This window comes from Balaenoptera ricei, chromosome 15, assembly GCF_028023285.1.
Source record: "Balaenoptera ricei isolate mBalRic1 chromosome 15, mBalRic1.hap2, whole genome shotgun sequence".
In the NCBI taxonomy this organism is placed as follows: domain Eukaryota; kingdom Metazoa; phylum Chordata; class Mammalia; order Artiodactyla; family Balaenopteridae; genus Balaenoptera; species Balaenoptera ricei.
The window spans coordinates 28,410,476-28,435,458 of NC_082653.1; the positions used below are offsets into that span (position 1 = coordinate 28,410,476).

Consider the following 24,983-nt stretch of genomic DNA (forward strand, 5'->3'; position numbering starts at 1 on the left):
ATGAGACCTTCTCAAGCCTCTCCCCCAAGAGTCTCATTTGCAGATGGTCAAACTGAGACCCAGAAGACTTGCCGAAGGTCACCAGCTGCTGGGCTGTGTTCCAAGACTCCTCAGGTCTGCAGAGCAGGGTAGCTTGGGATCCTCTCGAGCGATGGGAGCTCACTAAGCACTCTTATTAGTCCCCCACTTGTCCTGTGGCTGCCAATGGCTGGGTGGGGCAAAGGCCACCCACAGCTGGGGCCCATCATCCAATCTGCCATGCATGCTCATGGGCCCTAGGATGGGTAATCTGGGCAAGATGGGCACCGTTCAGCCAGCCCGCAGCTCTGGTGACTGATGTCAGCCTGTGTGGTGGGAGCTTGGCCCAGCCCGGGCTCAGGCACCAGCTGGAAGGGTGGAGGAAGGACCCCCATGGAGAAACAGGCCCTGGTGGGATCTGCCATGGCCCCCCCTCACGCAGGACTGGACTTCCCCATTCTCTGCCACCCTCATGCTGGTAAACTCTCAGGGCTGAGATGGGGGGAATGGGGCTCTGAACTCCCACCAACCCTCTGGCCTGCAAAGAGACTGATCTTTGGCCCTTGAGCTACCCCCTCTCCCCTTGGCCCTGGGTTTGACTTCTGGCTCTGCTACACTCTAGCTGTGGGCCTCTAGCAGGTGAGGGCTACCTTTCTCTGAGCCTCACTTTACCAACCTGTGACACGGGGACAGTAAACCCTGCTCCTTGTTGGGGAGGGGGCATTTGAAAAGGGCCTTGAAGGAAAGGAAAGGAGTTTTGACAGGCAGGGGCTGGGGGAGGAAGGAGGCTACCCCGGACAGACGAGGGATGAGCATGCAGGCATGAGCAGCCTCAGTGGCCCAGGGGATCTGCTCAAGCCAGCTTCTCTCCTGCATTATCTAAATGAGAAAGACTTCAACTGGTAAATGCATAAACAACTGTGGTCCATTCATCCAATGAACTCTACTCAGCAATGAGAAGGAATGAATTACTGACGCATGCAACAGCACAGAGGCACCTCCGATTATGCTGCACGAGAAGAGCCAGGCTCAAGAGGCTACATACTGTAGGATTCTATTCATATGACTTTCTGGAAAAGTCAGCATTAGCTGTTGTCAGGGGCTGGGGCCCGGGGGTAGGGATTCACAGCAAAGGGACACAGGGGAACTTTTTTGGGGTGTTGGCAATATTCTATATCATGTGATAGTGGTTACATGACTATATACATTTGTCAAAATTCATAGAACTGTACATTAAAAGAGTGAATTTCACTGTATCCACATATTGAGACTATATCTCAATATAAAACAAACCCAGCAACACAAGGTTCTATAAAATGTCCCATATAAAAACGTGTTATAATAACAAATGTGTTTCCTCAAACTAATCCCTCACCCTCTGAGTTTCATTCATGTATTCACTCAGAAATTATTTCTTGAGCATCCCATCTTGGGATGGGAATTAGGGTGAAGCAGGACAGGCTGAACCTTGCACCCAGGGTAGGAAGGGCAGAGATTAGAGGCTAATGAAGGAGAAAGGGCTTCAGCAGGGGTCCCCCAGGCACTGGGCCCCAGGCAGGGAGGGATACAGGAGCAGAGACCTGGCGAGCCTGGAGGACATGCAGGGCCCAGTCAGCCCAGCCCCATTTCACATACAGGGAAACTGAGGCCCCAATCAGGAAAGTAACTTGCAGGAGGTTACACACAGGAGCTACTGCCCTGTCTAGCCGGACATATGGACATCTGGAAGGTCAGAGCTTTGATGGTTTTGTGTATGTGTTTCAACTTAAACGCAAATTCTTGTAATGTTAATTTTAATTTTAATTTTTCAAATGGGTAATATAAGCCCTGCCTTGTTTCCCCTACTCACAGGCCACTGAAGGGGCTTCCAGGTTTCCTCTCAGAGAAACTCTAAGCATGTACCAGCAGTAAGTATGCCTATATCCCCCTGCTTTTAGTCTATAAAAATGTCAGCTCACCATCCTGCACCCTGTGTCTTTTTTCTTAATATAATTTGGAGATTGTTCTAGATTCATCCAGAGAGACTCGCCTTGCTGTTTTAACAGCCTCCCACTGTTTGCTTATAGTTGGCTGTAGGTTATTTCCAGGCTTTTGCCATCACACCAGGGCTGCTGGGAACATCCTGTCCACTTGTCATTAACTCTCTTGCAAGGCTGCTTGGGGATAAATCCCTTAAACCAGAACTGCCGAGTTAAAGGGTGTGTACACTAGTGATGTGGACAAACTGCCCTGGGCAGAGGTTGTGTCTGTGGTTCCCACACTGCGTTTGGAGGAGGGGCCCTGGGGTCTAGCCGTGGAGCCAGGGTGTTACCTACTCGAATCCTCCAACACACATCCACACGTCCCTATCTCAGGAGCTCCCAGAGCTTCTCCTGTCAGCTCCCTTCTGACTTTCAGGTCTGCCCATAAGTGTCACCCCCTCTGAGAAGCGTTCCCTGGCCGCCCCATCAAAGGTAACTGTGCCCCAGCCCTACTCCACCTGCCATGACTGTGGTTTCTTCACAGCATGTCACGCATCTGAAATCACTGCAGTCGTTTCCTATTTGTCTCTTCCCCACCACAGGAATATCAGCCCCAGGAGCGCAGGGCTGCCCTGTTCATGGCCGCGCCCTCTGTGCCTCTAACAGTGCCAGGCACATAAGAGGTGCTCAGAAACTATTTGTTAAAAAGAACAAATAGGTCCATTTTATGTAAGGAGCACTGGATTTCCACTGAATCATTGTTTGGCTGTTAGAAATAAGTTTAGACATCCTAACCCAGCCCCAGCTGCCCCTGGAGCCCTGTGAGAGGTATGGCCAGAGGGCCAGAGTGCTGGGGAGACCACTGGTCCAAGGGCAGGAAGAAATGCCGCACAGGGACTGGAGGGCAAGGGGGAGGAGCCGAGGGAGGCCCACGGCAAGGGAGGGAGCCAGCTTGTGGTATCTGCAGGAAAAATGTTCCAGAGACCTGACACAGTCTCGGGGCTCATCCGTCTGTTCAACAAACTCATTCAGAAGTGCCAGGACTCTTGCGGGGCACTGGGGAGAGAGCGGTGACCAGAGCAGGCTGGTTCCTGCTTGAGGAGGGGTGCCAGGTGTGGCCCCAAGGGCCTTACTTAGCCCGTTTAGTCCTTGGTCTCATCGCTCCCATTTCACAGGTGAGGAAAAGAAGCACAGAGAAGATGAGCCCACTCCCCAGGTCTCACAGCTTGGGAGTGGCAGAGGCTGGCTTGGGACACAGGCCTTCGGGCTCCTGAGACCACAGCCTTCACCACTCCAGTGGGCTGCTTGTAGCAGCCAGACTCCAAGGCAGCCCTAATGATACCCCTCCCAGTACTCATGCCCCAGTGTAGTCAGACTGGCCAGTGTGACCAACAGGATACTGTAGAAATGTTGGTGGTGAGCCCGTGGTGACATCGTCACATTGTGGCTTCTGCTTTGCCCCCTCTTGAATCTCTTGCCTGGGGGGAAGCTGGCCGCAATGTTCTGAGGACCCTCAAGCAGCCCTGAGGAGGGACCCATCTGGAGAGGAACAGAGGGCTCCCACCACCAGCTGGTACCACCCTCCCGGCCCTGTGCTGGGGCCACCTTAGGGGCTGATCCTCCAGCCTTAGTCAAGCCTTCAGGTGACCACAGCCCTGGCTGACATCCGAGTGTAACTGCATGGAAAATAACCCAAGTCGGAACTACCTTGTTAAGGGGCTCCCGATTCCTGACTCTCAGAAACTGTGAGAGATAATAAATGCTTGTGGTTACTTTAACTTGCTGAACATCTTAGGGTAATTCGTCGCGCCACAATAGATGACTATAACTACTGTACTGCTTTTGCGGAGGTCACAGAAGTCAGACCCTCTATCTCGCCGGCCCTGCCGCCTTGGCCTGGCCCATCACATCCCGCCCTGCCATCCCCAGGCTTCAGTTTCCTCATTTTCCCAATGGCACTAACTTTGTGGCTGTGAGCCTGATGGCCGCTCCTCCTCCGCCTGGCTCCAGCCCTTCCCTTCCCCTCGGGGCCCACACAGGCCCTGACCCCTTGGCTCAAGGCAGAGGGGGTTGTCTTGTTTTTTCTGAGCCGCCAGGCCCAGCCTTCCTAGGCTATTTTCCTCCCTGCAGGAGATTCTGTTGCTTTTCTTCTGGGTCAGGGCTCAGAGTAAGCAGAGTGAGCGGGCAGGGAGCCAGGAGTGGAGAGTGTCAGGGACCAGCGGGGCTGTTGAGGAGGATTGCGCTTTTCAACTCTCAGCTCAAGCTGCGATTCCCAGCACAGGCCCGGCTTCGCCAAACTTCCAGCTGGAGCACTGAGTCTAGTGTGGGCCTGGTGCATTGGCGCGGGGAGTCAGGCGCTGGTGCAATCACAGCTTTGGTGTTTGCTTTCCGAGCCAGTGGTGGAGCTTCTCTGAGCCTCAGTGGCCTCATCAGAAAATGGGCTCATTGATTCCTCCTTGCAGAGGGGCTGGCGTGGGTGCCTCTGCCGCCTGGATGTGGGTGCCTCTCATAAGCTGGGAAGGAGCTGCCAGGGCTCTGGCCTCAGGTTCAGCTATTCCTTTGTGGTTGTCTGTATCTAAACCTTGATCTTGGAAGGATTGTCTACAATGAGGCCCAGTGGATGAGGCTTCCTTATTCTCCCGAGTGTAGGAATTGGGAGTTTAATCAAGAGGAAGTGAAGAAGCACATTTCTTGCAGTCACTCACCTCCCTGCCACCTGTGCATCTGCCCTTACACAGAGTGGGCTGGTGTGTCCATTTTGCTTGGCAAGTGTCTACTTAGTGCTTGTTATGTGCTGGACACTGTTCTAACCTCTATGTTTATTAAATCCCACCCTCTATGGTAGGAGATATTATCAACCCATTTTACAGATGAGGCACATAGAAGTTAAGCAACTTGTCCAAGGACAGACAGCTCATCGAGGGCAAATCCAGGCTGTCTGGGAGTGACTCTCCCAGGCTGCACTTCAAAGCTGGCTTGACTGAAGTGATCATGTGACAGTAACCCCAGCTCCCCTCCCAGCCCCAGCTCCACCTGGGGGAATGGAGTCAAGTGTGTTCTAGATGGAAGGAGGCCTTGCTGGGGTATCTCCCCATGCAGCAACAGGGTTTCCTGCCTGCACAACTCTGGTGTGTAACTCTGATCCCCAGCAGCCTGGAGGAAAAGAGAGATTGCTCCACCCTTGACAAATGAGTTAACTGAGGCCCAGAGAGGCCAAGCTTTACCCACAGCTGGTAAGTGAGGATTTGAATCCAATGGCTAAGCTCTTTCCCTCACCCATCCCCCCATCCCCCATCTCTGGTGGGCAAGGCTGATATTGAAGACAGGGTGACAGGGATAGGACCAGGGTCAGGCAAGGAGGGGAGGAGCAGGTCCAGATGTCCATTGCCACTGCCCATCACTGGGGGCAGGACAGAAAGTGGCCACATCAGTTCCCAGCACCCGAAAGCCTCGAGAGCAGGGTCAGGCCCAGGGAGGTTGGGTCTGGGCCTTGATGGACACACTGGTCTCATCTTGGCCACACTCTGCTGACCCTCTGTGTTCCAGCCACACCAAACATTTTTCACTCCTTCAAAATCACTTTGCTCCATTCTACCTCAGGGCCTTTGCACTTGCCATTCCCTGTGCTTGGAATGTTTTTCCTTTCTCTTCCTTGCCTAGGAACTGCTAATCCACTCTTTAGATCTCAGCTCTGTCCTTCCTCTTGGAGCCGACCCTCCATCAAGGTTGGGGCCCCTCTTAGAACAGGTGAGCCCCTCCCTCACAGCATGTATCATGGTTGATCATTACACATGAGAAATTACTAGGTTAGTGTCTCTTCCTCTGCTCCCAGAGGGGAAAGACCAAGTCTTCCTTGCTTACTGCTGAATCCTCGTCACCTGCACAGTGCCTAGCGTGTAAGCTTGCAGTAAACATCACTGGAGGGGAAGATGAAGTGCATGGAGGAATGAACACTCTACCTGGCAAATTAAGTTCAGAACGGTGCATGTGTGCACGTGTGCAGGCCTGTATTTCTGCACATAATCCCAGAGCTTCATAACTGTAAGGACGCATGGATTTTTCATGAGGTTTCTGACATGCTGTGTGTCCTGTCACCACAAGATTGTCCCTGCCAATGACCCCGGGGTGAATGTAGTCGAGTCATTCCTCCACCCAGGGTCAGTGTACTCATCTGTAAAATGGGTGGCATGGAGAGGCAGTGTAGTGATTAAGAGTGTGAGGTCTGGAGCCAGCTTGCCTGGGTTCAAGCCTACCTCCCTCACTTCCTAGATGTGTGAACTCTCTGGGCCTCAGTTTCCCCACAATAAATGGGGATCATAACAGTCCTCACCTTTTAGGGTATCATGAGGTTCAATGAGTCAATGTTTGTAAAACATGTATGATAGTGCCTGGCACAGAGACAGTCCTGTTTGTGGAGTAGCCACAGCAACGCATTCACCCCGGAAGAGAGAAGAAGCAATAACAGCATCTCCTACTTCCCTGCAAGCAGATGCAGCGCCAGGCACACTCCCAGACCTCGGCATGCACTAGTTATTTGGGCCTCACAGCAAACTCAGGCATGTGCTTACCATTGTCCCCAGCTTACAGATGGAAAAACTGAGACTCAGGCTTTTCCCACACTTGCAGAGCTATAAATCTCCCAGATACAAGGTCGAGTGAACAAAAGCAAATTGTAGAAAGAGATAGACAGGGTGACCACTTATATAGGAAACAAATATACATCGGTTAGGGAGGTACCTGGAGTAGGAGGTCATCAACACAGAATTCACAGTAGCCATCTCTGGTGGGGGAAGGAGGCAGGAGAGGGTCAGGGGCTTAACTGGGTTGGTAAGGTTTTGTTCCTTAAGCTGAGTTGTGGGGACAAGAAATTTCATCTGATTTTTCTCTCTACCTTTTCATACATCTAAAGCATTTCAGTAAAAATTTCAAATGCATAGAATGAACAGCAAGGAAACTAACCAGGAGATGATCAGGGGATTGGGATGACAGTGATTTTTTTCCCTCTGTGTCTTCACACACTTCCATATTTCCCAATTTTTGCATGCTGAAAATTCGTCAAAAGCTGAGAAAAAAAACTGGGCTGTTGGCAAGAGGTAGAGCTGGAACTGGACCCTAGGTCAGCGTGACCCCAGCCGCTTTATTTACAGCCTCTCTTTAGCTCATCTCTGTTCCTGGGGGACCCATTTACAGTCTCTGCAGAGCTTTCATATGGGGGTTCCCCTCAGCTGCTTGGGAATCACCTTCCATCCTTCAGCCCTACTTGGTAGACCAACGAGTGTTGGACTGGAGTCAGGAGTAAAGGGCCACAAGGCTCCGCCAGCCTGAGCTGCTGAGGCTCTGTTCCTCTGTCCAAAGGAAGCCGTTTTGCTTTCAGCTTCAAGAGTCCCCAGTCATCTCCTCGCCTGCAGACCCCACCAGATCTCTGCATGCTTTACTTCATCTTGTCCTCACCTGAGGTACTTGTTTTCATGCTCCCCACTTGGCAGATGAGGAAACTGAAGCCCAGGGAGGAGAAAAAGGGACTTTCCCAAGATCACACAAGGCGGGACACAGAGAAGGTGGAGTCGGGCTCCTGTGCTGACTCCAAGGTGGATTGCCTTCCTGTGCCGAGCACCCCAAGCATGTTTTCAACAGCTAGCTTCCCTGGGCTCTGACTCTATGCCGGGCGCTGTCTTCAGCCCTGCATGTGTATTAATTCATTTAATCTCCACGACAACCTGCAAAGTGGCTTCTACTAGTGTCCTTGTTTCACAGACAAGAAAACTGAGGCACAGACTGGCAAAGTGATTGAGAACACACACCCAGCAAACAGTAGAGATGTGATTCAAATTGAGTCAGTGGGGCCCCAAGGCCCACGCTCAGTCTCTGTGGGATTTACCCTGGGCCCTGGGCCAAGGATGGAGGTTGTAACGAGGACGCCTAGACGGAAGTTCAGGGTTCCCTCAGCTTTCAAGGGCTGCCCCTGATGACTGAGGTTCTACCTGAATTTACTCTGGCAAAAGAGCCCTAGAGAAGTTCTCTTTGGCTGAGGGCCTCCTGGGAGAAGGGGAAAATCCAGCACCTGTGAGTTTTCCCTCTGATGGCCAAGGGCCTCTCTGTTCCCCAGGCCTCAGTTAGGTACCCAGGGACCAGGTCACAATGGACATGTCTTGTTTATTGTGTTGAGAGCGTGGTTTCTGGCATCAGACAGCCTGAGTGTGAACCTGACCTCACCCTTCCTGGTCTTGTGACCTTGGGCAAGTCACCTCACCTCTTGGTGCCTCAGTTTCCTCATCTGTTAATGGGCAAACAATCTTAGGCTCATTGTGAGAATTCAGTGCAATAATTCTCACAAGGCACATAGGACAGTGTCTGGCACACAGGAAGTGTTCCATAAACGCTGGCCATAACACCTGTTCTGTTTGTCTTACCTTCTTGCTGGGAGAAGTATTTTAAATTCCACTTTGCAGAGGAACTACTTGATGCAGGTGGCTTCCCCAGGGCCCACAGCTGGTCGGTGGCCCCCCTGGGACATGACCCCTGACTCAGGCTCCATTCCAGACATTTCAGAGCTGACTCTGGGGTTAAGCAAACGCTCAGAGGCCAGAGTCCAGGCAGAGGTTTAGGCTGAGGGGCAGACCTGGGGCCTGTTTTCTCATATTTCCTGCCCAAGGAGTGAAGGGGAAAGGGTCTGTGTATACCCCAGCCAGGCCGAGCTCTGGGGCCCGGGAGGAGAGAGCCAGAAGCTGCCCGTATGGGATGGCCTGTTCCTTTGGGGAATCCTGCATGAGGGGCCACACTGCCTCTGCTCCCTGGTCATCCCTACGCCCAGGGCATCTGTGCAATCCATTTCTAGGTTCCCTCCTTGGAACAATAACCCCATTCTTCCAAGAAGTAGATGCTGTTCTCCCCACCCCCTTCCCCAGGCCCAGACTCTTTAGAGGAGCCAGCGGTGAGGTTAGGAAATCAAACCTCAAGACATTTTGTTCGGCAACCAAGATTCATTCCTTGTTTGGATAACTGAAGGCCGAAAATGCCAAGAATTTACGGGCAGCCTGGGGAGGCCAGGGCAGCTGGGAGCCCCAGCCAGTTTGGGAGGATCTTGGGCTGGGCCAGGACCCCACGCTGCGCTCCCGCTGGATGCACTTTCGATCCTCGTTCAGCCAGGCAAGGCCTCACGACCGCTGGGCCGAGGGGCCGAGTTATTCTGAGGTTTGACGTCAGAGACCTGGAGCGAACAGCAGAGGCTGGGGGGCTCCTGCCCAGCTCCTGACCCTTCCCTGCTTGGCTTTGGGTGCAGAAGGGGAAGAGAAAGAGGCCCTAGCTGAGCCTGGCTGAGGGGTGGGGTGCTAGCCATTGGGCCGGTGTGTCCCGGGTCCTCCAGTGTGGACAGAGCATGTGGACACCCGGGGAGGTAGAGGCAGGAGAGATGGATGGCCTAGGGGTGAGGGGAGACCTGAGCAAGAGACTGGGAGAGACTCAGGTAGACGCCAGCCAGACAGGAGAGAGAATAAGAGTGACAGAGGCACCCACGGAGTTAGAGAAAGCGAGTCAGGCCACCGTGAGAGCCCTAGGACAAGAGGCAGACAGACACAGAGACAGAGTGAGGCAGAGACACACAGAGAGATCGGCAGAGAGGGCCAGCAGTTCTCGGTACAGGTAAGAAAGTGGAGGGCTCCATGGTTTCTGGGTTCAGAGTCTGCCCCACTCTTAGCGGAAGCTTTGCTGCCCTCAGGTGCTGGGGGTGGGACGGGAGCCTGGACACTTGCGTTTCCTCACGCTCCTCATGTGAAGGAACGGGTCTCCTTGCGGGGCACGGGAGAGGGCCAAGTATGGCACTTCCTGGCTGGGAGGCCTGGGGCGCTGGGGACGTGACAGGACAAGAGTGGGGCTTTATCGAGCACCTGCTACGGGCAGATGCTTTCCGGACTCTGCCTCTCTTGACCCTACATCAAATGTCAGGAGTAGGAGCTTTCACTCTCCATCTTGCAGCTGAGACTCACAGAGCTAATCCGTGGTGGACTCAGGAGCCAGGCGCTAACCACTGGTCTGCACGGCCCAGCGAGGGAAGCCTGCTCTCCAGCTGGCTCTGTCCCCCCAACCCCTGTCCCCCCAACATTCCTGCTGCAGCTCTTCACCCAGATGAAGGGGTGGAGCAGAGCCAAGAGCTGATGTGCATCCCACTGAGCTGATTGCCGGCTCCAGACGTGAGTCATTGGGGCAGAGGCTTCCAGGAGGAGGGAGAGGGAGGAGGAGGGAGAGGGAAGAGGAAGAGGAGACTAGTAAAAGGAAGGGAAGGGGAAGGGTGCGTGGAGGGGAGTGAGGATGGGGGAGGGGGAGCAGGGGTGGGGCACCCCCCACGCACCCTGAGCATAGGCAGGAGGACACCACAGCAGAGTGCTGCAAGAAGAGAGTAGGTACTGGGGATTCAGGAATTCTGAGGCAGAAGGGAGCACCCCTTGTCTCAGATAGGGCTTCCCCCACATCGTTGACACCCTGCAGAGTTGGAGAAGGAAGCTGGACTTTGGGTCTCGCTGCTGTGCCATTCTGCCAAGTTCCTTCCCCTCCCTGGCCTCAGTTTGCTCGCCTGTATACTGCGAACAGGGAGAGGGGCTGGGGGCATGGGCTGAGCAGGTATTGGCTATGGCGAGCTTGCAACAGGGAGGCTCTTCGCTGCGCCCTCCCAGCTGAACGAATCTTGCTGAGAGCTCCGTCTGGGAGGCCAGTCCTCCCCAGTCATCCCTGGTTATCCCTGATGGCGATGGTGATGAGAATATTTTGAAACTCATTTTTTTTCTCTTCTGGGAGATTGCAGCAGAAGCCAAAAAGAGGCCCTCAAGTTTCAAATACTCTGAGATAAGCCCAGACCAAGAGAATACACAAGAGAAGAGCCAGAGGCAGGTCACGGTCACAGAAGGTAGCAAGCATCCCTGACCAGAGGGAGAGAGATGACTGTTCAGGGGCCTTGTATCTCTGAGCCAGGGGCCACATGTCTCATCTGGGGGAGGAAGAACTCAAGAATCGCAGGATTTGTGTTTCTTTCCAGGGAGAACTCCTAATAGAAACAGCCAACACTGATTGAGAATTTACTGTACGCCTGGTGCCAGGCCAAGGACTTCATATGCATCATCTCATTAAATATTCATAAAGGTAGATAGTGTTGTCACCACATTTTATAGGTGAGGAAACTGAGGCTCAGAGGGGTGATGCAACTTGCCTCAAGTCACACAGTCAGAAAGGGGCAGAATGGGTCTCGAATCCCAGAAGTTGGGCTCCAGAGTTGGGGCTCTCACCTTCCAGGCTATGCTGCTGCCAAGGAGGTGACAGGGTCCAGAGGAAAGTGACTGCCAATGGCTCTGACCTTGTGGCAGGCTCCACTGGCACAGGGTGACCTGGCAGTAACCCAAAGACCAAAGGGCATGAAGGGGGCACTCAACCCAAGGGTACCCAGGAGATGGCACAACAAACCTCTGCTTGGACCCCAACAGAGACCAGGCAGGATTGGGGACGCCCGAGAATACCAGCATGGACAAGTGACACTCCCTGTCCCGAGGTTACCTGCCACCCTTGGACTGACTTGACCGGGATTGAGCTTCCCCCACCCAGTGGTGCAGGGCTCCAAATAGAGATGATGTTGAATTAAGTAAAAGCCTACTGAGCTACTGTATCCTTGCCCAGGTGAGCTACCCCACGTCTTCATATGTTGTAGCCGGGCAGCAGGCTGTGAGTGGTGCTTGAGTGGTCTCACTGGTCCTCCCAGCCACCCACTTAACATACTGTTCTTTTCTCCACTTTGCAGAAGGGAAAACTGAGCCTTGCTCATCCACAGCCACGTGGCAAGTAAGTGCTGGGGCCGGGATGTGAACTCAGGTCCACCTGATTCCCACATCAGTACTCTTTAGCCTCATGGTGCTCCATGGTGACCCCTGCCTGGGATTACCAGGCTACGTGGACAGATACCTGGAGAGGACACTCCACTGCCAGATAAAGAGGCGAGGTGGGTGACCTCCTAACCTGAAAGCCATTGGTTTAAATCCATCATTTGGCTCAGCCAATGTTATCCAAGCACTAGGCACCCAGGGGAGTCAAAGATGGATGAGAGGGTGAGACCTGGGGGAGAAAAAGCAGGTGGGAGGTGAGAGAAGTGTCCACAGGAGAGGTGACAAGGCCTGAGCCAGGGCAGTGGCCAGGAAGACAGGAGGATGGCCTGAGAAGCTGAGGCAACAGGATGCATGGGACCTGCTGCCTGTGGGTGAGTTGGGGGTGAAGGACACCCCAGGGCCATAGATGACCTACTGGCTGGGTGGTAATGTCTTCAACAGGACAGGCGGGCAGGGGAGGGAAGAGCTGAGTTTCAGGCAGCTTTGGAGTTGAGACACTGTGAGCCCTCGGAGAGGAGATCAGGAGCCCATCAGATGTTGGTTTGGTGTCACTGGGGGGCAGGTTGGAGACGGTGCTGCTGGAAGTGACAGGGGCAGCCCTGTGGGTTGTGCCACGAAGTGTGAGAGGAAGCAAAGAATGGAGACTGTGTCCTAGGAAACACCAACATTTCAGGGTGGGGGGAGGAGCAGGAGTGGCCTGAGAGATTGGAGGACCCTTGTGCGTCCATGCATTCATCCATTCAACAGACATGTATTGAGCACCTACTATGTGCCAGGCACTGTTCTAGGCCCTGGGAACCCAGCAGTGAACAAAACAGACATGGCTCCTCCCTTCTTGGAGCTCACAGACCAAAAGGAATGCTTTTAAGAACAGGTGGTGGTAGGTGTTAAGGGAGAAAACCAAAGCTGAGAAAAGGGACAGAGAGTGGCAGAAGGACTGTGGCTATTTTCAATGGGGTGGACAGGCAGGGCCTTTCTGAGCAGGTGACATTTAAGCACTAGGCCTGAGGTGGGTCAGGAGTGAGCCACGTAAGTGTCTGGGTGAGGGGTGTTCCAGGCTGTACGGATTTTCGTTCAGTAAGAGAATAACTAAAGAGAATGGGAGTCCCAGGAGGGTTTTGAGGAGAGGATCTAACTTAGGTTTTAACGGGACCCCTCTGTCTGCTGAGTGCAGAATGAACTATGGGGGTCAGGGTGGAAATGGAGCCCAGGGCAGTGGATGTGACGACCATACAGGTAGGAGATGGAGGTGGCTGGTCCTGGGTGGAGGTAGGGAAAGTAGTCGGAGTAGCAGCTGAGGACTGGCTGATGGAGACTGTTTCTAGAAGGATGATATTGGTCAGCAATATTAAATTTGCCAAGAGGTCAAGTAAGATGAAGACTGAGCCGTGGCCATTGGATGTGGGAAGTGGGAAGTGGGAAGTGGGAGGCTACTTAAGGAAAGGAGAGAATGGAGGAGGAAGTGGAGGCAGAGCTTGTGGATTTCTGAGAGCCAGGCCAGACATCAGAGGGGGTGGGGGTTGGAGAAGGGGCTTGTTCTCCCTCCTCCTCATTCTCTTCTTTCTCCTTCTTTTTTAACATGGGAGATAGTTGGATGCAAATAAAGACTGAGGGGAAGGAACAGCAGAGAGGGAGGTGTTGTTAGAGACACAGGAGGGCATGGTTGGTTTCAGGAGGTTGAGGGCCTGCAGGCAGGGAAGAGTGGCCTTGGCTCATGGAGGAACACTTCCCTCTGAGCCAGAGAAAGGCCCTGGGGACTGGTGGGTGCACGGGTGAACCTGCAAGTGTGGGGCAGGCCCCATTTCTCTTTGAAGTAGGAGGTCCATGGTCTGGTGAGAGGATGGGCAGGGGGTGAAGATGGAGGCCTGAGGAGGAGGTGAGGTTTGGCACGACCCTTATGGGACTGGAAACAACTGCCTGAAGAGACACACACAGATTTCAAGGCAGCATGGAGCCCCCTGGGTTGGGCTCTGGTGTATGAGGCCAAGAGCTCCCTTGAAGGGGGATCTAGGGATGGGATGGTGGCAGCTGGAAGTGCTGCCGGGCAGGAGGGGTGGAAGGCAAGTAGGCAGGGACTATGGGAAGATGATGAGTGGGGGGCTAAGGAGATAGATGGCCAGGGCAGGAATGAAACAGGAGGTTAAGTGTGTATTCGAGTGTGTGCACAAATCAGCTTGATTAGATACATATAGGGCAACCTCTCCACCTGGGGGATGGATCAACCCAGGGTATGCAGAAGGCAATCCTTTGGAAAACAGGAGGAAACCACCAGAACTTCAGTTTATATGATCTCATATCTTATCTTCTTAAAGTTCCATTTTCATTTGTCTCATACCCTGTACATACTATATTAATATGGGCGCACGTGCGTAAATTCTAAATAAATATGCGTGTATTGGGGGAGCGAAACATTGTTTGCTGATTGGGCGAATGATTTGAAAAATTTGGAAACCATGGGTAAGGTGGGACTGCTCCCCATCTTGGACACCACAGGATGCCTTTCCCGCCCCCACCCCACCCAGGGCCAAACCTGCCTTGTTCACCTCTGTACTTCAGTGTCTTGCTTAGGGCCTGGCACATGGAGGGTGCTCAGAGTGTCTGCTGAAAGTATGAGGACAGGAGACCCTAGAGTGGCCCTGGCCTTGGGCCAAAATGGCAGTGGGGTCCTCAGCTCCTTGATCTGTGCCACGCCATATTCAATTCATCAGCAGAGCCCATTCGCGCCCTCTTCAGAATATACTAGAACCTGACGGGCCACACCCCCTCCCCCCGCCCTGTCCTGCTCCACACCTCCATCACTTCTTGCCTGGTGGCTGCAGTGGTCTCTTCCCTGGGCTCCCAGCATCGAATCTGTCTCCTACAGTCTATTCTGTTAAAACTAAATCAGGTGTTTCTCACCTGCTCAAAACCCTGCAGTGGCTCCCATGATGCTCAGAGAAAGAGCCAAAATCCTTCCCAGTGGCCTCCAAGGCCCGACATGCTCTGCCCTCCCCTCATCTCTCGGATTTTGTCCCTCACCCCTCTGTCCTCCTCCTTTCTGCTCCAGCCACGCTGGCCTCCCTGCTGTTCCCCAGGTAACCCAACCACATTCCCACCACACAGCCTTTGTACTTACTGATCCTTTTGCCAGGAATGCCCTCCCACCAGATACCTTCCTGGGTTGCCTCATCATTTTGCTTGTCCTCTGGGCTCAAACATCACCTCCTCCGAGAAGTCCTCTCGGATTATCTGACCTCAAATAGTCACCTCTGGTCATTCCTTGCCTTTTTCCCTTTTTCATTTTGCTTCACCATCTGACAGAATAGATATTTATTGTTCATCTCTTTATTGCCTCTTTCTTCCACTAGTCCAGACGGGGATGTACGGTTCTGTTTACTGTTGTATCCCCAGCGCCTAGGATGGGCCTGGCCCTTAATCGGATGAATGAATGAATGGCAGTTAGGGAGTCAGGTTTCCAGCTCTGACTCCACCCAGTCTTGCTGTGTGGCCTCAGGCTCCTCTGTTTCTGGGCCTCATCATCCCAACCCGTACAATTCGGAGACAAAGGTCCTATCAGCCTGGCCATCTGTGTCCGGGGCAGGCCTCTGGGGTAGATGTTTCACCTGCTGCTCGCTGCCCACCAGCCCCCTGCAGGCCCAACCCTTACCTTCTGCAGCCACTGTGTGTTGTTCTCTAGCATTTTTTCCAGCTGTCGTACCCGCTGGCTCGGCCAGTCCCCTAGGTTCAGCGCGGCTGCTGGGGAGTCCCTCTGGAGGCTGTTGGAGCCCCCGAAGGCGTGGGGCTCGGGCGGGCAGGGCTCAGGCTCGGGCAGCACGAAGGTGTAGCTGCACTGGCCATGCTGGACTCGGTGTGCCCGGCGGCGCCCGCCGGCCTCCTGCCCCCTCCGCTGGGCCACAGTCGTGGTGGCCACAATGAGGAGGAGGCCACTCAGCAGCATGGCTGGCCGGGAAGGCATCCAGAGATGTGATGGCGAGGGGTGTCAGGTCAGAGCCCAGGGGCCGTGCCTGTCCACCGCCTGTCTCCCTGCCCAGTTTGCACCCACCGTGGCCAACAGTGGCCAGTCCCGCCTGCACAGCCGCTGCAGCTGCAAAGCCCTGTTTGGCCAAGCTCCGTCCAGGCGGCTATTTATACTTGCTCCAAATACCACAGCTGCTCTGCTTCCTCCCACCGCCTCAGGCTCCCGCCCCAGACACCCCCTCACCTCTCTTCTTCCCCCTTTCCCTTCTTGCCTCCTTACTCTTGTCCGCACGCTGCCATGTCCATTCACTGGCTTGCCTGCCTCACCTCTGAGTCCTTGGATTATCCAGGGGAGGCCTGGCCTCCCTGCCTGAGCGGAGGAAAGAAAACAACACACACACACACACGCACACACACACACATACACAAACCCCCAAGCTGCCCGCTTTGGAAAACCAAAGACAACTGAATTCTCTCTTCCTGTCTCTGTCTCTCTGTGTCTCTCTCTCCAACCTCCCCCGACAGGGAGGCTGGGATCTCAAATTTCAGCCCCCAACGCCTTCCCCTTCTCTCCCTGCTCCACGTTCCCCCCTTTGATTCCCAGTTAGCCTTGGAACACAGGGAAGTGACCTTAGAGGGAGCAAAGGGGAGGGGGGCAGACGGGTGAGGCTGGGAAGAAGGCAGCCAGTTCAATCTGTTTCTAGAGACAGAGAACATCCTTGCAAAGCCAGGGAAGTGGGCGCCCCAGCCGGAGTGGGCTCCCATCCTCCCTTCTCCCTCAGGGCCTGGAGGGACATTGGGCCTTAAGGTGGCCCTGGCTCCGTTGCTGTGACAGTAATGAGAGATTGTCCTGTCTTGTGGCAGATTGTTCTGGGGCCGCCTTTGGCTGGAGTGGAGAAGTAGATTTCGGGGAGAAGAGCTTGGGGTGCAGCAGTGTCTTGACCAGCTCCCGAGTTAGCGGCAGCTGGCTCTAAATCCTCCTGCCCCAACTACTGGCCCTGAGACCTTGGGTGGGCAACTTCACCTCTCTCGGCTTCCATACCCTGGTGTGTAGGCTGGGTAAACCCCATCTCTTGCATGAGGAATATATATGGGTTCTGCGCGTGGGGACTGAGGAATTTTGGATTTACTTGTTAACTTGTTTACTGATTCAAATCCTGGCTCCACCACTTATCAGCTGTGTGACTTTGGGCAAGTCGCTTAACCTCTCTGTGCTTACCTTTCCTCTTGGTGAACAGAGAGAAATAATACCATGCACTTCACAGGGTGTGAAAATTCTGAGTTACAGCAGTGCTGGCACAAGGTGAGCGCTAGATAAATGCTTTTGGTTGTTGTCATCAGTGTCATAGTTATTAAGTACCTCCCCTCCCCCACCCTGCTGGAATGTAAACACCACAGGGGCAAGGATTTGTCCTTGGGGGACCTGGTTGCTGGACAGGAGGTGCCCAGGAGTTGGTTGGGCCCCTCCTGTGTGGGCTGCCTTCTGGCTTTCTCTGCTTGTTTTCCCAGAGTGGGGGCTTATCCGGCTGTTTGGTATTGTTTTTTTCCCTTTGTTTTCCCAAATCCTGACGGAGTTTTGAAGTGGGCAGCCTGCTTGGGACAGCAGCAAAGTAGGGGCTCATCCGGGGGACTGAGAACATGAAACCAGATGTGTGAGGCTTTGGCAGGAAAAGGAAAGGCAGCTGGTCATCAGCCACCGGCATTCACAGAGCCCTGCTTGCCCACCTCTGCCTCCACTGTCTCCACTGTAAAGGGGGTCACACCACCTCTGCCCTTGCAAGAAAGAAGAATGTTAACATAAGTCACGAGTTTATCACAGTGCCAGGCGCAGATGAGCCCAGAGTAAGGGCAGCTATCGTTAAGATTGTGTAGGTTGAGCCTCGAGATAATCTCAGTAAGGCCAGCATTATTATCCTCCCCATTTTACAGAGGAGAAAACTGAAACCCAGAGAAGGAAAGTGAATTGCCCAAAGTCACACAGCCTGGAGGGGCTTGACCCGGAAGTGGCGAAGGAGGGCAGGCTCAACAGCCATGCTGGCCCCAGAGCCCATCCCACCTCCTCCCACGTACCTGTCAAGGCCATGTGTGAGGACGCCTGCCCCCCAGCCTCAGCCTCCTCATCTGTGCACCGCAGGGAGCATTAACACCTCCTCGTGGGCACCAATATGACAAGGGAAGCTCCTGGCACAGACAATGCATTTAATCTTATTGATTGAAAGAAAGAATGAATGTTAATTTCTACCCCCCACCCCGCCCCACCCAGGGCTTCATTAAATAGACATGGGCCCCATAACTGCACTAACACAGAATGGCTCTCTGCACAGAAGAGGAAATAGGATTGTCTGTTCACAGGAGAAATGCAGGTAGAATCAAAAGAAGAGTTCTGGAAAGCCTGGGAGATGGCCCTGCCTACCTCTGCACCTTCATTGTAGCACCTCCTTCTCACCTCAGGACCTTTGCATATGCTGCTTTCTCTGTCCAGAACACTGCTGTCCACATGCCCTCACCCCCACCTTTCATCAGTGTTCCAGTTACTATGGCTGCCAGAAAATGACCCCAACACTTAGTGGTTTAAAACAAAAATAACCATGTAGTATCTCTCAGGGTTTCTGTGGGTCAGGGATTCAGGAGCAGCTCAGCTGGACAGTCTGTTCCATTCACTCATGAAGTTGAAATCAGATGGTGGCTCTGAGCCGAGGTCATCCTGAAGGCTTCTCTCACCTGTCAGTACCTGGGAATCCTCCTCACTCCACACGGTGGTGTCTGGAGCACGGTGGCTACAAAGGCACATGTCCTCAGAGAGCCAGGTGGAAGTTACCTCACCTTTTATGATCTAGCCTCGGAAGGCATTCAGTGGAAGCTCTACCATGTGCTATTGGTTGGGGTCTGCCCAGGTTCACGGCAGGAATGTAGACACCATCCCTTGATGGAGGAGTGTCATTGTCACAAGAGGAGCTTGCAGGACAGGAGGTGCGTTAGTGTAGCCGCCTCTGGGAAATGCTACAGGCCGGAGAACTGACACATGATTACACGGCCCCCCTCAGCCCTGTTCAAACCAGACCCGCCCCTCTTGGAGCCCTACCCCTTTATCTTAACCCTCCTCAAGATGCTCAGAGGTTAATTACTTGTGTAATTACTTATCTCCCTCTGTTCCCAGCATTTGATATACAGTATGTTCTCAGTAAATAAATATCTGTCAGATGAATGCATGAATGAATGAATGAGTGAATGAATGCTTGAGCCAGGCTCTCGCCGTCGGGCTGATGAGGGGCAGGAGGCGGGATGCCGTGGATCTGCCACGGGGCTGTGGCACCAGGGCAAGTCCCAGCTGGCACAACGCTGGGAGGCCTCGGGCAGATCACCATTTGGGGCCAAAGCTACCTCCTCCTCAGTCGGAGGGCGGAGGGCGTGAACAGGTTCACCAGGTCTCCGGAGATCTCGCAGAGGAGAGCTCTAGGGAAAGTTTACAAACTCTCAGGCCGCTGAAAATCTTTGAACACAGGGCCTCAGGGCCAGTGTCGGAGGTGGTTTGGGCATAGGTCTAGCCAGGAGACGGAGGTTTTACAAAGTGACCTCTTGGCCTTCCGGGAAAAGGGAACCAGCCAGTCCCACGAGAAGCAGCAAGTGCCCAGGTGGCAGCAGGCAGCAGGAGCTGGTGCCTAGACCCAGAGAGGAAACTGGAAAGATGCCGTCTGGGGTCGGTTAGCGAGCTCAGGGAGCCTAGAGGCAACATTGAACTTTGGACCTGAAGGGTCTTTGGTAACCAGCATGCTCTGTGCTGTGGACTCCTGGCCCCGAATTCCCTCCTGAGCACCAGACCCATTCGCCTTCTGGACCTGACCTCCTAGGTCTCAAACGGAACTCCTCATTTTCTCCTCCCCTACTCCACTCCAAATGAACTTCTTCTGGATTCTTCCATCCCTGGGAATTGCCCCACCTTGACCAGGCACTTGGACCAGAAACCTGGAAGCAGGGCCGGCCGGCTTCATGGGTGTGTGACCTCTGTAGTCATACAGGGCCCCACGCTTAGAAGGGTCCCACACTTGGTTTAATGCTCTGCTGTCACCATCTTTAGATTCTTAATAAGTTCTGAACAAAGGGTCCAGCCCTTTCATTCTGCACTGGGCCCCTCAAATTATGTAGCCGGTCCTGCCAGGGAGACACAAGGCCCCACCACCCCCCTAACCCCACTTGCCATCCAATCAGACCTGTTCTGCCAATGACCCTTTAAATATTTCTCCCTTCTGCCCCTCTTCACTGTTCTGGGCATACTGGAGCCAGCCTGTCTGGGTTGGAATTCTGGCTTTCCCATCTCCCAAATGTATGGTCTAGGCCAATTTGCTTAACCTGTTTGTACCTCAGTTTTCTCTTCTGTCAAATGGGGTTGATACTAGCAATTATCTGGTAAGGTTGTTAAAAGGATTAAAAAGCCTATCCCTGTAAAGGCTTAACACAGAGTCTGGCACATACGAAGTGCTCAATAAATGGCAGTCATCATTCCCCCCACTGTCACTCTTTTAACCCAGTGTCTTCATCCCTTGCCAAAGGGAGAATAACAGCCTCAGAATCGAACTCCTGTTAATCCATCTTTGATGCTGCAGTCAGTGATTTTTCTAAGACACAAATCCAGCTCTTGACTCCTTTGCTTAAGACCCTTCAGTTTTAAACTCCAAATTCTTTACATGGTTTATAAATCTCTGCAGGATCTGGCCTCCAGCCTCACCACTCTTATCCTAGGACTTGGTACTTTGTGATGAGGAATTGGTTTTAATTTCCAACACTCTCTCTGCTATCTCCAGCCTCAGTTCCTTTGTTTTTGTAGTCGCTCTGCTTGGAGAATCCTCCTCACATTTATTCACTGGCTTCCTTCTACCTGTCTTCTGGGTCTTATCTCAGGCATCACCTTCTCTGGGAAGCCTTCGCCGTCAGCCTCCCTCCTTTGGTGGAAATAGGCCCTCTTCCTCTGGGACCCCAGGGCCCCCTGCCTGTGCTTCCCCATCAGAGCTCTCACCCTGTATTATAAAGCCTTGTTTGTGTGCCTTTATCCCCCTCTGGTTTGATAACTCTTTCAGGGCATCAGCCCCACTTTCCATTTCTGTGTCTGTTGCCTCTCCTAAGGTCAACTTCATAGTAAGTCCTCAAGAGTGTTGAATCAATAGTCTCCACTTTGGTGTGGGGACAGGAGCTGCAGTCCCCAGGTGGAGACTCAGGAAATCACCCTTTCCAGGGCAAGGGAAGCAGGAAGTTTCTGTTTGGGGTATTTCAAGTATCTTGCCTCCAAATACTTAAAAGAGCCCCTCTACCCCCAGTTTATTTTCCCTTTGCTGGCCTGCTGTTGCCGTGGAGCCAGAATGTGGAGAAAATACTCATATCCATCTGGAGAATTTGGCTTTTGCTCAAATGTCTTGGGCAAAAAGAGAACTTATTGGCCGATGTAACTGAAAAGTGTAGGGGTACCTGGCTTCAGGCATAGCCTGGATCCAGGTACTCAGATGATATTAGGAATTCTTTTTTCCCCCTTTTTCTCTAGCGCTAGGCTCTTGTTTTCCTCTGTTAGCTTATCGCCAGACAGTTCTCACCACCATCACCTCTACCATTGATGAGGGCAGCTCCAATCTATCAACTTAGCCACCCCCCCAGAAATGGAGTACCCCTTTCCTGACAGCTCCTGGGAAAATTCTGGCTTGGGTCACATGGACATTCCTGAACCGACTACTGTAGCCAGAGGGATGAGGTACCCTGGTAGGTCAGGCTGGGCCATGTGCCTCATGGGTCAACCTCATGGGACCCAAAGGGATTGAGGGAAGGGTGGGGTGGCTCTCAAGGAAACCTGGGGTAGAGAGACCAGAAGGGAGATGGATGTTGATGGGCACAGACCACCTGCCCACTGCTTCCCCATCCTAGTCACTCACCAAGTGAACTGGCTTCCTGCCCCCCTGCCCCCAGCCAGGGGAGCCTTGGCATAACCAGGGATACCATGGTGTCTCACCTCGCATTTAGCTCATGAGGCGACTTGCCCCAAGTCACACACTGGGGTCGATTCTCCTGGAAGTATGGCTCTTCCTGCTCCTGGGGACAAAGGCGGGGAAAACGGGATCATTCTTGGAGAGTCACTTACTGATTTTGGATCCAAAGAAGAGGATTTAGTCACAAGTCTGAGTCTCCTACTCCTGGCTTCATCTCCACAATCCAGCACTTCCCCCGCCCGCCTCCCTTTTCAGCTTCCTACATTTCAACACCCAGGGTGATAATTGAGGGTTGCAAGTGGGCAGCCTGAAGTGCCCCCAAGCCTCTTGTTCTCTACTCTTCACATTCCTGAGAACATGGCCTGGCATCTGCTAGGGCTGCTGATTGCAACAGAGCGAGTCTTGGCAGGAAGCTTTGGGGTTGCTGACCACCGGGGGGATGGTCTGTCAGTGTCCCCAGGAGGCCAAGGCGGGGATCTTTGGAGCACGAATCATGGTGCCCCCGTGAGACTTTCCACTCAAGACAAGTCTGTCAACTGTTCCCTGCCTCTGCTTTCTGCCACCCCAACCCTAGAGCCACAGCATAGTTGATGCATCAGGAGGGGCCCAGGCTAGGTATTGAGGTCACTCCTGTGACACACACCTATCAATTAAGAGCTCCCCACTCATGGTACTGAATCTTGATTCCATTTTAGTAGGTGAGAATTGGTTTCTTCATCTATATAATGAGAGAGCCGTCCCTCATTAGCAAGGTGATTTTGGGGGGGCTTCCAGTTCCCAGGGTTGTGTAATAAAACACCCAACACTTAGTGGTTTAAAGCAATGGCAACACCTATTTTACTCATAAACGTGCAGTTTGGGCCAGATTTAGCAGGGACAGCTTGACATGACTCCATTTGACATCAGCGGGGACAGCTTGAAGGCTAGAGCCTGGAATCATCTGAAAGCTCATCCATTCATATAGCTGAGACCTCAGCTGGGGCTGTCAGCCCTAAAGACTACGTACAGCCTCCGCATGTCATGGGGCGGGGTGGTCCTCACGACGTGGTGGCTGGCTATCAAGGGGGAGAATCTCAAGAGAATCAGGCAGAAGGCATATGACCTTTACGACCTAGCCTCATGAATCATTGCAAGGCCAGCTCACAAAGTCCCATCCAAGTTCAAGAAGCAAGGGAATAGACTACCTCTTAATGGAGAGTGGCAAAGTTTTAGAAGAGCATGTGGGACGGGAGATGTGGCCTTTTTTGGAAAATATAATCTGCCACAGAAGGGCAGGATGAGAAAATGTCATTTAAGTGTTTAGCACAAAAGTGCTTAATAGTTGGTAGCTGTTATTATTATCCCTGCTATTATGGGCAAGATCCAGCATCTCTTTGCATGAAAATGTCCTTCAGCCCTTCTAATGGCTAAAGGTGCAGCAGGAAGTGGGATTATTTCCATCGGGGGTGCCAGAAAAATTGGCCCAGAAATGCTCTGAGATTTGTCCAAAGCCACCCAGCATATCAGCACTCAGTCCAGTCCCAGCCAGATGGGCCTCGGACAGAGCTCTCTCTGCTGTTAGCGACACTTGCCTCGCCCTGGGGTATCCCCTCTGGCCTCGGTTTCCCCTCTGAACAATGGCAGGCCTGACTCTGCTACCCCAGAGTTTGAGGGGACCAGGGTGGAGGACACGTACCTCTTAGCTGTGCCACTCAGCCTGGGCCACTATCCATATCCATCCTTTCTCAGGCCTGGGGAGCCCCACTGCCTCTGAGCCCACGCCTGGCACTCGCTGCAGGACGTGAAGAGTGAGGCTGCCAGGTCGAAGGGCAGATCTATTTTGGAACCTGGCACCCCCCGGAGGCCCAGGGGAGCCTGTGACCCAGAGAACCAACAGGCCCCTCTGTATTGTGTTTGTTTTTATTAAACGAGCACAGCATGTCCCTCATAGAAAAGTCAGAAAATACATACTTAGCAAGTAGGAAAAAAAATACATGTTGCCTGTGCTCTCACCAGCCAGAGGCAAAACCACAGCTAACATTTTGGAGTATTTTTCCCCCAATCATTCTCTCTACATAGAGACACATATATTTTGGGGTGGTTTTCTAGCAATCCCCCAAAACAAAAAATCTTCCAGAACCTCAAAGGAACATTTCTAAGCTATTTAAAAATTTGTTTTACTTACATTGGTGTTACTTTTTGAAAAACAAAATATAAAAAATGCACAGGGTAATATAATACAACCCCATATACCCATCACTCCAAATGGGCACCTGTCCACATTTTGCAAATTTTCCCAGATTTTTTTTAAAGAAATGAAATATGGTTACAGGTTAAGTTGGCATCCCTTACATCCTCCTCCCCAGTCTCATTTTCTCTTCTCCCTGCCCACAGGTCCATATGTATGTATCCATAAATAATGATACTATTTCTGTGTTTCCAAAACTCAAACATATGCTATTAAGCTGTAAGCAATGTCCTGCGTGCACACCATGTTTTCCAGATCTATACAAACTTCACAGATAGATCCCGTGACTGGGGTCATCTTCTTTTCACTGCTGTGCAGCATTGCATCAATAATCACACTACTCTTTATTTATTCAGCCTCTGCGAATGGACATTTGGGTTGACTCAGTTCTTCTGTAGTTCCTAACGAGGCTTCTGTGGCTTTCTTTTACACTAGCCCTGTACCATGAGCAAGCGTTTCTCTAGGGTATTAATGGAGGGGTGCTCCTCCTGGGATGTGGGGTATGTGCATTGCCAGCCTGAGTAGATTTCCAGTCTGTGTTTCCAAGAGGCTGCACTGAGGTACCACCCACCAGCAGGCAGGAGAGTCTCTGCTGCTCAACACTCCTGCCATCCCTTGGTATCGTCAGGCTTTACTTTTATGGCAATCTGATGGCTGTGAAATCAACGTGAAGTTATGTACACGTAATTTTATAGCCTGTGTTTCCTACTTAACACTCTATGTATTATGAAGTACTTTCTACAGCAGAAGGTTCTTCTATAAGCACATGTTTAATGGTGGCGTAAGCCTCCACTGGTGCAGCCAAGGTTTTCTCAATTCATTCTCTGTTGTTGGACACTGGGCTTTGTTTTGGGGTAGATTGCAAAACTGGCCACAGATTCCGGTCCCTGTAAGCACGCTTCTTTGCAATGTGACTTCCCAGCTCCTCCCTTTAAGAGGTGGAGTCTATGTTACCACCCCTCGAAGCTGGCTTTGGTCATGTGACTTGCTTTCG

At 52.7% G+C, this 24,983-nt stretch overlaps 1 protein-coding gene across 2 annotated transcripts in view; it reads right to left on the bottom strand.

Annotated features, from left to right (window-relative positions):
* Positions 1-15,988, bottom strand: part of ANGPT4 (angiopoietin 4) — a 40,464-nt gene extending 24,476 nt beyond the window's left edge. For both annotated transcript variants that reach the window (XR_009497490.1, XM_059896072.1), the window contains exon 1: positions 15,486-15,988. Coding sequence is in view for 1 of the 2 variants with exons in the window: in XM_059896072.1 (XP_059752055.1) it covers positions 15,486-15,794 (309 nt within the window). In the remaining variant the exon portion in view is untranslated. The remainder of the gene's footprint in view (positions 1-15,485) is intronic.
* Between the last annotated feature and the right edge of the window lie 8,995 nt (positions 15,989-24,983).